Source organism: Oryzias melastigma, linkage group LG20, assembly GCF_002922805.2.
Source record: "Oryzias melastigma strain HK-1 linkage group LG20, ASM292280v2, whole genome shotgun sequence".
Lineage (NCBI taxonomy): Eukaryota > Metazoa > Chordata > Actinopteri > Beloniformes > Adrianichthyidae > Oryzias > Oryzias melastigma.
In genome coordinates, this window is record NC_050531.1 from 23944384 (window position 1) to 23956908 (window position 12525).

General features: G+C 40.2%; 1 protein-coding gene across 2 annotated transcripts in view; it reads left to right on the forward strand.

The window, feature by feature from the left end:
• The first annotated feature begins 849 nt into the window (after positions 1 to 849).
• Positions 850 to 12525, forward strand: part of cubn (cubilin (intrinsic factor-cobalamin receptor)) — a 94714-nt gene continuing 83038 nt past the window's right edge. For both annotated transcript variants that reach the window (XM_024261754.2, XM_036217374.1), the window contains exons 1-9: positions 850 to 961; positions 1089 to 1218; positions 7044 to 7139; positions 7692 to 7730; positions 7810 to 7911; positions 9039 to 9142; positions 9971 to 10097; positions 10682 to 10850; positions 11445 to 11576. In XM_024261754.2, the coding sequence (XP_024117522.2) occupies positions 873 to 961; positions 1089 to 1218; positions 7044 to 7139; positions 7692 to 7730; positions 7810 to 7911; positions 9039 to 9142; positions 9971 to 10097; positions 10682 to 10850; positions 11445 to 11576 (988 nt within the window). In that variant the 5' untranslated portion in view covers positions 850 to 872. The remainder of the gene's footprint in view (positions 962 to 1088; positions 1219 to 7043; positions 7140 to 7691; positions 7731 to 7809; positions 7912 to 9038; positions 9143 to 9970; positions 10098 to 10681; positions 10851 to 11444; positions 11577 to 12525) is intronic.

Consider the following 12525-nt stretch of genomic DNA (forward strand, 5'->3'; position numbering starts at 1 on the left):
TGGTAGAATGAAGCCTCACCACAAAGTCCAGCACCAGAGGACCTCAGGGGCTCATACTTTAAAAGAAGATCATTTGAATAAGAAGGTCAAAGACCGTTGAAACATTTAGAAACCATTAAAATAATCTCAAGATACACTAACAAACACTGAAAACTAAAGAAATTAAAAAAACAAACTACAACGTATAGAAAGTCTGCATTAGAATAAAGCACAACACAAGGATTTAATATGTTCCAGTGTCATCTCTATGACAGGATTTTTGCTTCTTTTAGTTAGTTTTTCAAGTATTGAGCAAATGTCTCGAAAAAATAGACAAACTGAATAAGTTCAACTCCAACTTGTCACAAAAGAAAACTGGACAAGTTAAAGAAGTCAAACTTATAATGTTGTCAAGTTCTGAATTTGGGTTAGGGTTCCTGTCAATGCTGCACAATTCGAAAGAAAAGTTAAAACACATGATGCCAAGACACGAGGTAAAATAGATGTGCTGGAAGGAAGCCGTTTTCAGCGGACTCCTCAGATGCAGCATGAGAGAAGAGGAACTCATCAGTTTGAAAGGCTGTTCAATGTTGATCTTGTAGGATGCTGCAAAATCTGTGGTTTTGTTACCAACTTTAGAGCTAAGACTGTTAACATTAGCACAGGGTCACATGAAACTGGTTACTCATTTCTTTAGTCATATGAGGGGCATCCTCACTCAGCAACAACACTCATTTAACCCTAGTAAACCTTAATACACTCCCGCCTTGGTACTTCACATCCTCTTTATGGTTGTGCTAACAGGTCAAAGTCTCCGCAGCGCCTATTAGAGCGCAGCAGGTTGGAAAACCCCAGTATAGTGGAGCAGACTTCCAGGAAGACGGCTGCCCTCCATGGCTGGGATGCTGAAAGTCTTCGTCAGCCTCCTCTTCCTCCTGGTGGGACTGCAGGGGGAGCTGAAAGAAATTACCCCAATAAATCAGTGAGTGGTTTGATGCAACATCCATGCAGCTTTATCGCATCCCCGGCTGGTGATCTCTGGTGGTCTGGGAGAACCAACACATTGGAGGGGATTTCAGGTGTCTAATACTGGCTGTCTGAACATGTAGGCCGCGGATGCTGGCTGATGACGGTCACCTCATCTTCACCACTGGAGATGACAAAGACATCCGCTTCCAGCCCTCTGTGTCAGGCCGGGTGAAGGTGGGAGATGAGGACCTCAGCCAGCTCCTGATCCAGGTGAGCTACAGCACAGTGACGTGCTGTGTGACAGAAGAGGCACTGCTTCTGACGCCTTACCGTCTCATATATAACTGATGCCAGGTATAGTGACTGAATGTTAGAAAAGCATTTCAGTTAGAATGACAGAAACTGAAAACAATCTGTAACAATAAAAATCAATCTTTGAACTGAACTATTTCTGTATTAGCAAAACCTTCAAGTCACTGAAGCGTCATGAGTTATTTGGCTAGAAGTGAGGCACTCTGACAGCTAGTTGAACTGGAAGTCCAATGACTGACTGGCAGAGAGGGACTTTCAATGTCTGACACCAGCTTGACACCAACACCAAGTCATGACTATGAAGTCATATTTGTGCCACCAACTCTAAACTAAAGTCAAAGTTTGAAATTATGTTTCTTTAATTGTAAACAAAATGTTGAGTTTTAAAAATCATACTCTAAATTATGAATGAAAATATTAAATATGTGCTTTCACAATTTCTCTCTTTTATCTGTTTCCATTTGTGACCTTTAAAAACCTGGTTAATATCTTTTTTCACTGAACTCTTTTCAGAAACATTTTTCTTGAATATGGTTTTCTCTCAATCTTTACTTTTGTGTTCTCAACTCTGCATGCCACCAAATCAAGAGAGTTCATGCTGTTGGGTCAGGATTCCCTTTATCTATTGCACAGGTCAACCTGAGGCCCGGGAGACAAACATAGCTATTTTATCTACCGAATATAATTTCATGATCATTTAAAAAAGATAAAGGTTTCTTTGTTTGCATAGATGTAATTTGAGTTAGATTTATGAATTCATGACTGAGGAGATCCAGCAAGATGAACTGTGTGGAGTTCAAAGGTTTGACATCACAGCCTCAAGCTTTGTGCAGTCTATGAATAATCTAGACATTTCAGTTACTGATCTGAATACAGTGAGAAGTTTGATCTTCTGTGAGCTCTGTCTATTTTCAAAATAAGTTTAACCCTTTAACACTGGAGCTCCAGTGCTTATCTTCTTTGATTTACTGTAACTTTTCAATTGTTCATGCGATCAACTACATTTTAGCAGATTCCAGCAGATTTTGTCTCCCGTCTTTAACAGTACATTAACCATTTTGTGTTCAAGCGTCACCGATGACGCCTCAGAATATCTTAGACAGCAAAACACTGCTTTGTTACTGTCAAGAGAGGAACAAATACATGTATGCATTATTTATGTACTCTCACTATTGGATCATTAATGGAGTCGTGTTTACATTCAGATTACCAGCAGTTGTAAGTAGACAAAAGGATGAAATCTATTAAAGTAGAACATCAGTAGAACATGGTGTTTTATCTTGTTTTGCTCTTCAGCTTCGACTGATGATCCTGTGTTGAACAGAGTGACTCAGTTTTACAGGAACCAATCTGTGTGTTAGTCAAAAGTAAAAGATCATTTAAATTGATGAAGAAATGCTAGTTTTTCTTTAAACTTTCAATGTTGTATTCAGGAAAACTGTAATTGATTCATTTAAATCCTAATAACTGGAACACAAAGCGGTGTTGTTGTTATTTATGTTTGTGCTTCTCTGGTCCCTCTGGGTTCTGGTCAGTGAGAAACAGGTCAGAATGGTTGAAAGTTGCAGACTCCTGGTCAAACAGAACTGATGCAGTCTGGTGACTGAAAGCAAACACCTTGAAGACATTGAGTTGGATGGAATCTGTCTGTGATTGGTTGGTTTGGTGGCACATTTGTAGCATGGAGCTCATAGCTGAGGGCGCAAAAATAAAGAAGAGAAAGCAAGACTGAAGAAAACAAGTCTGAAAGACCTGTGTGAAAACATGTAATTTGGAACAAAATGAAGAGATTTTGAAAGCCTTTTGAAAAGACTTTGCAAACAAACGCTAACTTGTTTCATTTGTAACTTCAAAAGTTCTATTTTTTTAAACTCAACATTTTGTATGCAATTGAAGAAATTATGTTTCAAACTGTGTCTTTTGCTTTCATTTCAGTGTCACAAATCTTCCTTCCTAAATTTCTGCTTCTTCTCCCCCTCAAGCTGCAGTCAGGTCGTCATTATCAAACCGGTCATAAAAGAAAAGTGTTTCTATCTTCCTTATTAGAAAATCTTATCAGGATTTACACAAGCACAGCCTGCTGCCGCTCACCTGAGCAGGTGAATGATTGACAGGTGAGTCTGCAGGGCCAAAGATCCAGACTTTACTAGACGGGCCTAAGAGTGCTGAGCTGGTCGGCTATTATTGTTCAACTGTATGTATGGCAGTCGTTACGGTTCCTTCTTATCTCTGCACATCCATGAAGCCGTTTTCTGCTCCCATTTTTCACTATGTTTTAATGAAGTTTTCAATATTTTCTGAACAGAAACAATGTCTTAGAGGTGTTTGAATCTGACAAATCTCTGCAGAGAACAGAATCTGCTCCGTTTCATTTCCTCCAGGTGACCATTGTAAAACATGATGTCATCCTTATTCTACTGGATTGATCAGCTGCTTTGACTCTGTTGACCAAAGCTATTAAGGTCTCGGTTTGTGGCATCAGACTCTGAATGATGGTGTTGGTCCAAGAGTCCTCTTTGAGTCGTCCACACTTGATCTTGATGTTCCAGCTGTCTCCACATCAGCAGTCTGTTAAATCTGAATTTTGAAATGGGCAGTAATTTTAGCCTTGATTGTCAAGTTGATTTGTAGGTAAAGTTCACCCTGGACTGGTCAGCTTAGAGGTTTCTAAGGAATTGTAAAGAGTTGCTAATTTGTTTTTATGAAAAATTAAATAAAGTTAGAAGGAAATGAAAAGGAACGCATATTCACATGATGCTGATTAATACCAGATTATTGTCCATACATTACACTTTTACCTGTGTTAACTGTCAAAGTCAGAAGACAGATATGTTGAAGTGTGGTAGGAAAACATTCATTCATTAGTTAAGAGGAGCTGTTGAGAGTCCATGGAAGGTAGGACCTGCGTCGGCCGCCTCTCCTTCGCCATGCAGTGCATTTGCAGTTTGAGCTTAAAAAACAACCTAAAAACTGGCATGTTTGATGGCCAAAGCGTTGTTCTCTACGCCCCTTCTCCTGCCTACTTATTCTTCTTTTTGCTTGCCATTGCTCGATGCCTGTCCAAAACTGTGTTCATAAGCTTGATGCGTCAGCCGCATGTGGGAGGAGCTACAACCAGATGTTTTCAGCCTGGAGCATTGTCTGTGCATACCTTGTTACAATGCATGGAAGACCCAGCTTGATTAGAGTGCTGACGTGTGGGGAAGGATGTGGGTGCTGAGACTCTGGCTCTGTAAGAGAACATGGAGAACATTTGGTGTACCACCGATCATATTTCTAATAATCCACAAAACAAATGCTAAAAGATGTAGTTTCTGACTAAATGGACATGTCTTGAGCCCAAAGCTACAGAAACTAAGAGAAATTAATTCTTGAAAATAGTTTAAAAAATAACAAATCAGTCTGAAGTAGCCCTTAAAAAGGCCATTTCCCCTCGTCCTAATGTCCACATTGATTTCAGATGAAAGTTCAAATTAAACTTAAAATTATTTTTTGTATCAATTGTTCCATTGCAGCCCTTAACTGTGGGAACATTTGTTTTGTTATACAAAATATCTAAGATAATTATTGTCCATGGAACACGGAGCCCTGTTACCACGACCTCTGTTTTTAAAAAGACATTGATCCTGATGAATATGTCGAAAAAAATCTGAAAAGTGAAGGTTTGCTTTTAATGAACTCTGAAGCCCCAAAGAAACCACACCAAGGTGCATGCTACAGACCGTAGTCTTCACACGCCATTCAGAATATTCTGACCCCATCAGACTCATTTGGATCAAAATGGGCTATATGTACGACCTGCTTCCTCTTTCGGTGCATGACCGCTCAATCATTTCCAGTTGGGGCAGTGGGCCGATGTTTAGATGCAAAGACTGGAGTATTTTTAAATTTAAAAGATGTTTTTTGGAGCTACCAAGAGTCACTATAAATTATGACAGGCGCATTGTTCATTTTTCTAGCAAAATACTCCAAAATAAAATGCAAAAAGGATTTAAAATGTATGTGTCATCCTACATAGCACACTTCAAGGGTAATTTGCTAAGGCTGATGTTCTTTGCACGTATTTACGTGTGACCAGCCCAAAAACTGATGGACATTCATGTTGGCAACACGTAATATGTGCAGCCAAAATGCAGATTTCTGCATTGTTTCATGTATTTTAAGTGCGTCCAAAGCTGAATGTTGTTACTGGTAGCAAGTTTTGGATGTCAAAGTCCCATTAGCTGTCAGCAGCTAGAGCGCGGAGCTCAGCTGAAGCTGCAGCTGCGATGAGGAACCATTTGGTGCATTAACCCGAACCGGAACTGTAATCATAACATTAACCTTTTACTTCTTGACTTGCAGTCAAGAAAAAAAAGTACTGACTGCAGTATTTAGAAAATTACATGTGAATACCGTTGTTACTTTTCATTTGCGCTAATGCTAGCTAGCATGAAAGACACGTCTGATTATCGCTGTCTTTATCTTTATGACCTGTTAGTTGTGTTTCAGTTACTCCACAGCAGAGTTTCTACATTTGTTTAAATGTAATGTTCAGTGTCAGGTAGAATCAGTCTGAGACGATTCCTTTCCTAAACGTCCCAACACAGGTGAAGGTGACTGTTAGCGCACCCTGCTATCGCTCCATGAAGAAGGCAGAAGCTCCTCATCATCAGCTGAGAGTAGAACCGGCAGTCTGAAAGTCACTTCAAAGTTTGTTTAAATGTTCAAAGTTCTGTTGGTTGGGTTTTGTGAGTTCTGGGTTTTAAGTCTTTCAGGAAGTTAAACTTTGTCTTTTTGGATGTCATTGTGTATACACATAATCATAAACTAACACATAGAAATAACAAAAAGTATGCAATACTAGGGATAGTGGTAGTAGTAATAAACCAGCGGTCTTATTTTAAACCAGAAATACGTCCCACAGCTCCATGCATAGAGTCCACACCCTTCTGATTGAGATAGGTTGGTTATCCCGACTGGTGATCCGATTGTGGTGCACATAAACAACTTATCCTTATAGTTAGTCATTACGGCAATGAATATTATACCATGCGGCGACGGTGTGTGCTCCGGAGGAGGCTTCTGCACGAGTCAGCTGCTAGACTCAGAAGAACCGTGTCTGTGGGACGAGCGGTGGGTTCAGGACGGTGTGTGTGCTTCTGATGTGGAAATGCAGTCCTGTGGGACTGTGCACACAGTCATGTGAATTTGTTCAAATGGATGGCCAGACTACTTCCACTCTTGATCGGGGGGCGGAGCAGCTAAGGGTATAGTGCTAGGAATGAAGAAATGATCATCCTGCTGTCTCTCCATCATGTGATCACATTTACACTGCTCAGCTTTGAGCGTAAAACTCCATCCAAAAAGACAAAGTTATTCACAAAGTTAATGCAGCCAACATGCACATTGCTGCATTGGCCACACCTGATTTAAAGGGTAACCAAATCCCAAGTCAACTTTTTTTGGCTGTTTTTACTCTGTAAATGGGGCATGACTTTACTGAATTTCCCTGTGGGAATAAATAAAGTTGATCTTGAATCTTGAATTAAAAGTGCTGTCTGTTGGTCATTGACACATTTTTGACAAACTTAAATAAATTGTTGAAAACATGTTGCTGCCCCCTGCAGGTTGAAAAGCGGTATTACATTTACATTTTGTGATTGGTTAAATAATTTAAGTCTCACATCATGATCTGCAGCTCCTGTAATGATAAGAGTCCTGTTCCCCAGCCCCGCCCCTCTGACGATGTAGCTCTTCTGTGTTTTATCATGACAATTTTTAACTGGACTTTCTGATTCCAGATTAAAACTAACAAAGAAGACATTGATAAAATCAAGGCTGATGGAGGAGCAATCCCACCAGAGATCAGCAACCACCTAAATCAGCTCGATACCCAGGTATGAATTCCTGTTAGATGGAGATTATGTCCTCTTGGTATAAAACAGATTTTATAGCAGCTTAAAAAGACATGCACCAACTGAAAATGAGGGCTGAGATTACCCTCTTCTAAATCTCAGCCACAGGGAACTAAGACAGACCTTCTCTGTGAAGATTTGGAGCTCTGCCGGCTCCAACACGACTGCACATGCAGCGCCACAAACAGGGATGTTCCGATTAACCCTTTACCAACATGATGCTCAAACACAAAGTCTTTAACATACTGTAGCTTTTCAACCATTAACACGATCATTCCAGTAGAATGATCGTGTTAATGGTTGAAAAGTAACATTAAATCAAAGAACATAAACACTGAAGCTCTGGTGTTAAAGGGTTAATAATAGAGACAGTTCTCAAGTCCAGAGATCGTAATAATGATAACAGAAGTTTAGTGAACTGGTGCAGTGTTTTCTGTTGTGAATTACTCTAGAACTATCATTGATGGACCTCTTTAAAGTTTGCTTCCTGTTCAGGGTAGCAGCTTCTGTCATGTTCATGTATGTTCTTCACAGGTGTCCACTGTGGAGACCAAAGTGACAGCACTGGAACAGGTTTGAACTTCTGAATGGTTTTCCACTCCAATAGAGGGTTGGAGCGTAGACATCATGCTGCTCCTGTTTTTTCCTGCAGGCCGTTCAAACAGCGTCGTGCAACAGTAACCCCTGCAGGAATGGAGGAACCTGTCTGAACCTGCTGAACTCATATCACTGTGTGTGTCCCAGTAACTGGGCTGTAAGTTCTGCTCTGTCGACGTCAGTATTGTTGTGTGGGTTCCATTAACACCTGGGAGGGACCGTTTCAGGAGGAAAGTGTTCCTCCTTCACATTTGGTTCCCTGAACAACATCTGAGGCAGGACCTTTTTTTTTCAATCTGGCCATGCAATTGAGATCATGACATTTTATTCTATCCTTCTGCAGTGTTTGCCCCTACCTAAACCACCCCGTCCACCACCACCACCATAAAAAAATAAAAAAATATCCGTCAGTGTTCCCTTTCTATTTAACAGTTCACATTCGTGATTTTGTACAAAAATTACAAAATAAAAAAATACAAAATTCCATTTACTCACACAGCTTAAAATTACAACAGCTTGAAACTAATCTTTAATACTTACGCGTGAATCGCTTGTTGAGCACACAAAACCACATTTTCGCACAAATCTGATGTGAGACTTTTTTCATGTTTCCACAATTCCTCCGTAAATGATGCATTTAAATGCTGCTAGAATGCTGGGTCATCAGAGTGCTCTTATCAGACTGTGAATAATATCTGGCGAAACTTGACATTGTCCCACTTTCTTAAGCAGATGTGCAGACAATTCCTCTAAAAAGTCTGTTTAACAACTGTTTAAAAACCAAACCCTCACTTCTAAAGTTTCCCTGTTCTTCACCACGGCAAGCAGCCGGGGCGAAGTCCTCCTCCACACCCACAGTATTCATAGTGATGAACATGAAATAACGCATTAAATTAAAATGTTGTGTCCAAACTTTTGGCCTGTACTCTATACATATCCAGTTTAGCAGAATAGAAATTAACTGAATATAGAACAATTGTTATAATATTTCAAACTCATGAAATGGCGCTTACTCTAACAAACACGTACTGGTAAGCTAAAACTATCTTTTTGTTTGTCTTAAGAAACTAAACACTTGTTATAATATTAAATAAAAAAAAACTTATTTTCAACAAGAGCATCGGATGAGAAGAAAGAAACCCAAACTTACTGCAATATCTCTTTGGACAAAGAAGAACTGTTACTTCACTCGAGCTCCAGATTTGTGTGTTTTTTATGAAAAAGGTTGATATTTAGGCTAGATACATTTGTTTTTGTCTGTGTGTGTCTGCATGTGTGTGTCAGGGTCCGAACTGTGCCACAGATGTAAATGAGTGTCAGGTGAATGCGGGATCCCCGCTGGGCTGTCAGAACGGGGCGACCTGCACCAACACTCCTGGATCCTTCAGGTGAGTGTCAGACTTCTACTGTTTTTGTCTCCCTCATTCTTGCTTCCAGAAGACTCAGATTATCTCTGTCCTGTTAACTCACGCTATTATGACCAGTGAAAGTTGTGGGTTTTCCTTTTTTGTGCACAAGAGCATTTAGAAACAACCCATCAGACGAATCAACAAGGACAAGAAAATCTGCCTGAAATGAGATCAAACAAATCTCCTTAAATCTTTTGTTTGTGCTGATGTAAAACTATTTTCATTAAGCTGTATTACATTTTTAAAATGGCACATTTTGGCATATTTGACACCATCAATGTTTGAACATATATTAACTTTAACCCTGTGTAGTTGTGAAGGTTTTCTTCCATAGCTGGAGAGTAACTTGTTCCATTTCTGTTACATTAACCTGAATTTCTTGGTGTGCATTTTTTCACCAAAAGTTTTAATTTCATGAAAAATGTCTTGCCATAAACTGAAGCTCCACTTTCATTGTTGGAATCAGAAAATGTTTGCACAAAACGTTAGATTTTGGTGTCAGCTGATGCATCAACATGTTTGCTGGTGAATGGTCTCAGCTTGGCACATAGACTGTGTGGCACCGCACCCTGCCGTGGCGCCAGTGACCCAGCCTGGCTGTGGAATACAATTTCATAGCTGCTTTCCCGTTCACCTGATCCAGTGTGAATACATGAAGCTGAGCTTTGACAGTCATTTCAATGTTAAACACTCCAAATGAAATATGAAATGAATATTCTTAAAAATGAAAAAACAGTGACCCTTTCATATATGTGTACACGTGCGTGAACACTCGTGCAGGCAGTAAAAGTTGGTGTTTTTGTGCAGCTGCACCTGTTCTCCTGAATGGTCTGGGACTCTCTGCACCGAGCGTTATGATGACTGCAGGACTGCAATCCAAAACCTGTGTGTTCATGGCTTCTGCATTGATGCAGATCGGGTCACGTCTGGACAGGTACTTCTATACACACTAGCATCAGTGTTCAGCAAAGTCTTGACCTTTATCAGGATGTTGTTTGGAAAAAAGTCGATTCAAAAGCTTTGGTGGCAGTTGAGTTTTCATTTCAAAATACCACAATGACCGTTCTATACCATGAGCTGCCCTAAGCAACATCTCAAGTGAGCCTAGACCTGAGTTTGGATGAATTGAAAGAAGAGGTGACTCCATTCATTTAAGGTGAAACAAAGCAGTCTGTGCATCCAGGTTGAGAGCGTTGACCTCCCACTGTAAAGGATGGTTCATTCCCCTAAAGCAGATCCATGTCCAAATTAAATAAAGGAAATGTAGTTTATTATTAAGGCTGGGAGTTTTGTGTAACTCAAACATTATCCTGTTTAAAATATCAGTTCCTGCTTGGTTCTCCTCTCCAACAGTCCACAAAACAAGCAGCCTTTTATGACTGTGACAAAAACAACAACAGAAACTCCTCATTTTTGGGGTCACAAATAAAAATACCAAATGATATGCTCTTTGTACGTTGGCGCTCATGTTAAGTCATGATGTCCTCTAGTTTAGTCTCTGTATTTTTCTTTCAACAGCCTAACTACCAGTGCATTTGTGAGGATGGGTGGGAGGCCCCAGCCGGAAACCCTGCATGTGTGGCAGATGTTGATGAGTGTAATTTACCCAACAAGCCCTGCTCCACAAACCCCCTGGTTCCCTGTCACAACACTCAGGGCTCCTTCTACTGCGGAGCCTGCCCCACAGGTAACAAATACCTGACACTAGTCCCTGAGAGTCCGGCTGGTCCGGACAGGACGGGAGCAGTCGGTGACAACAGCAAGATCACTGTATGAATATTAGTTGAAGCAATTCCCTGGTAGGTTGCATGGTGGTGCAGTGGTTAGCACTCCTCCCTCACAGGGAGAAGACGCTGGTTCGAATCCTAACAGGGATGCAGCTGGGCTGATGTTTAATCCTTTAACACTGGAGCTCCAGTCTGTATGTTCTTTGATTTACTGTAACTATTCAATTGTTAACGTGATCAATGTAATTCCAGTCGATTCTGAAGGAGAAAAGTGGCTCATTGAATGCATTTCCAGCAGTGCTGTTTCTCCGTTGATTCAAGCTGTGACCCAAGCTGACCTAAAAGAATCTCTTTCAAACAAATATCTTGACCTAAAAGCTGACTATCCAAAAATAATTGGTGAATCTTCTAAAAGAGGTTCCTGTGAACTCTGTAGTATTCAAAGTTGTGACTGTGTGTTTTTCTAATGAAATGAACCAACAAAGCTTCCTTAGAACTCTGGTGGTTTGTTGATGTTAGGTAGAATGATCAGATTTTCTCTGATTGTTTCTCAGGTTGGCAGGGAAACGGCTATAGCTGCCAGGATGTGGATGAATGTTTGACAAACAATGGCGGCTGCTCCACCACTCCAATGGTGCAATGCCTCAATACCATGGGCTCATTCCACTGTGGCTCCTGCCCTCCAGGTACACACACAATATGACTACATGGATAGTAAGTAAAAAGCTGCTCGCTGAGAGACTCTTTTGGAACTGGTGATGAAAGGTTTTCCTCTAGAGTTTTACTGAAGTTCTTACTGCCAAGTGGGGCTCATTGTTCATTTACAGCAAGTTCAGTGAGAATAGGATTGTTCCAGCCCCACACAGAATGGTAGTGTGTGGTGTTCATCCAACATGCATACTGGCTGCAAGCTAACATTTGTTCATGAGCTGCTTCAAAACTCTTAAAAAAGACCCTGTTCAGTTATAAATGGGTCAAATTAGGATGGGATTGATGTTTTTTTAGGGCTGTGAAAGTTAATGCGTTAATGCACACATTTAGTCAAAAAGAATCAACACATTCATATTTATTAATGCAAAAACTACACCCCGAACAAACAGTTTTCCTCGGCGTGTGTTAAAACACTGTCGGGTATTATCCCACTTATATGGTCACTTACAAAAGAAATAAATATTCAATCAGATTTTAGATCTTTGATCTTGTTGTTTTTTGGGTTGACATTGCTTTTTCACGAAAAGCGGACTAATTGATCTGTGGTCCGGCACGTCGTCACAGTAACACAACACGTCACTGAGCCTCAACTGCAGCAGCAAGGGAAAGCGAAATCATCATGACAGTTTACTAAAGCATCCGCTCACCTCTTACCACCTTTTCTTACCCAGAATATGAAGAAAAGTTTTTTTTTAAGCAGTGAAATAGAGCATTTGGTCTATATAGACATAAAAGGTTTTAAAGTTCTGAATGTCTGACTGTTAATGTGTTTTATACACAAATTACACTTCTGGGTTAACAGTTGATCAATTAAAAAATTTCAGACGATGAAAATGAAGGAACAATTTTTCTTTTGGTCTGTTTTTGTTCAAATAAATGTACCTATAGTGAAACATTGTGATTAATCACAACACAAAAGTGTGA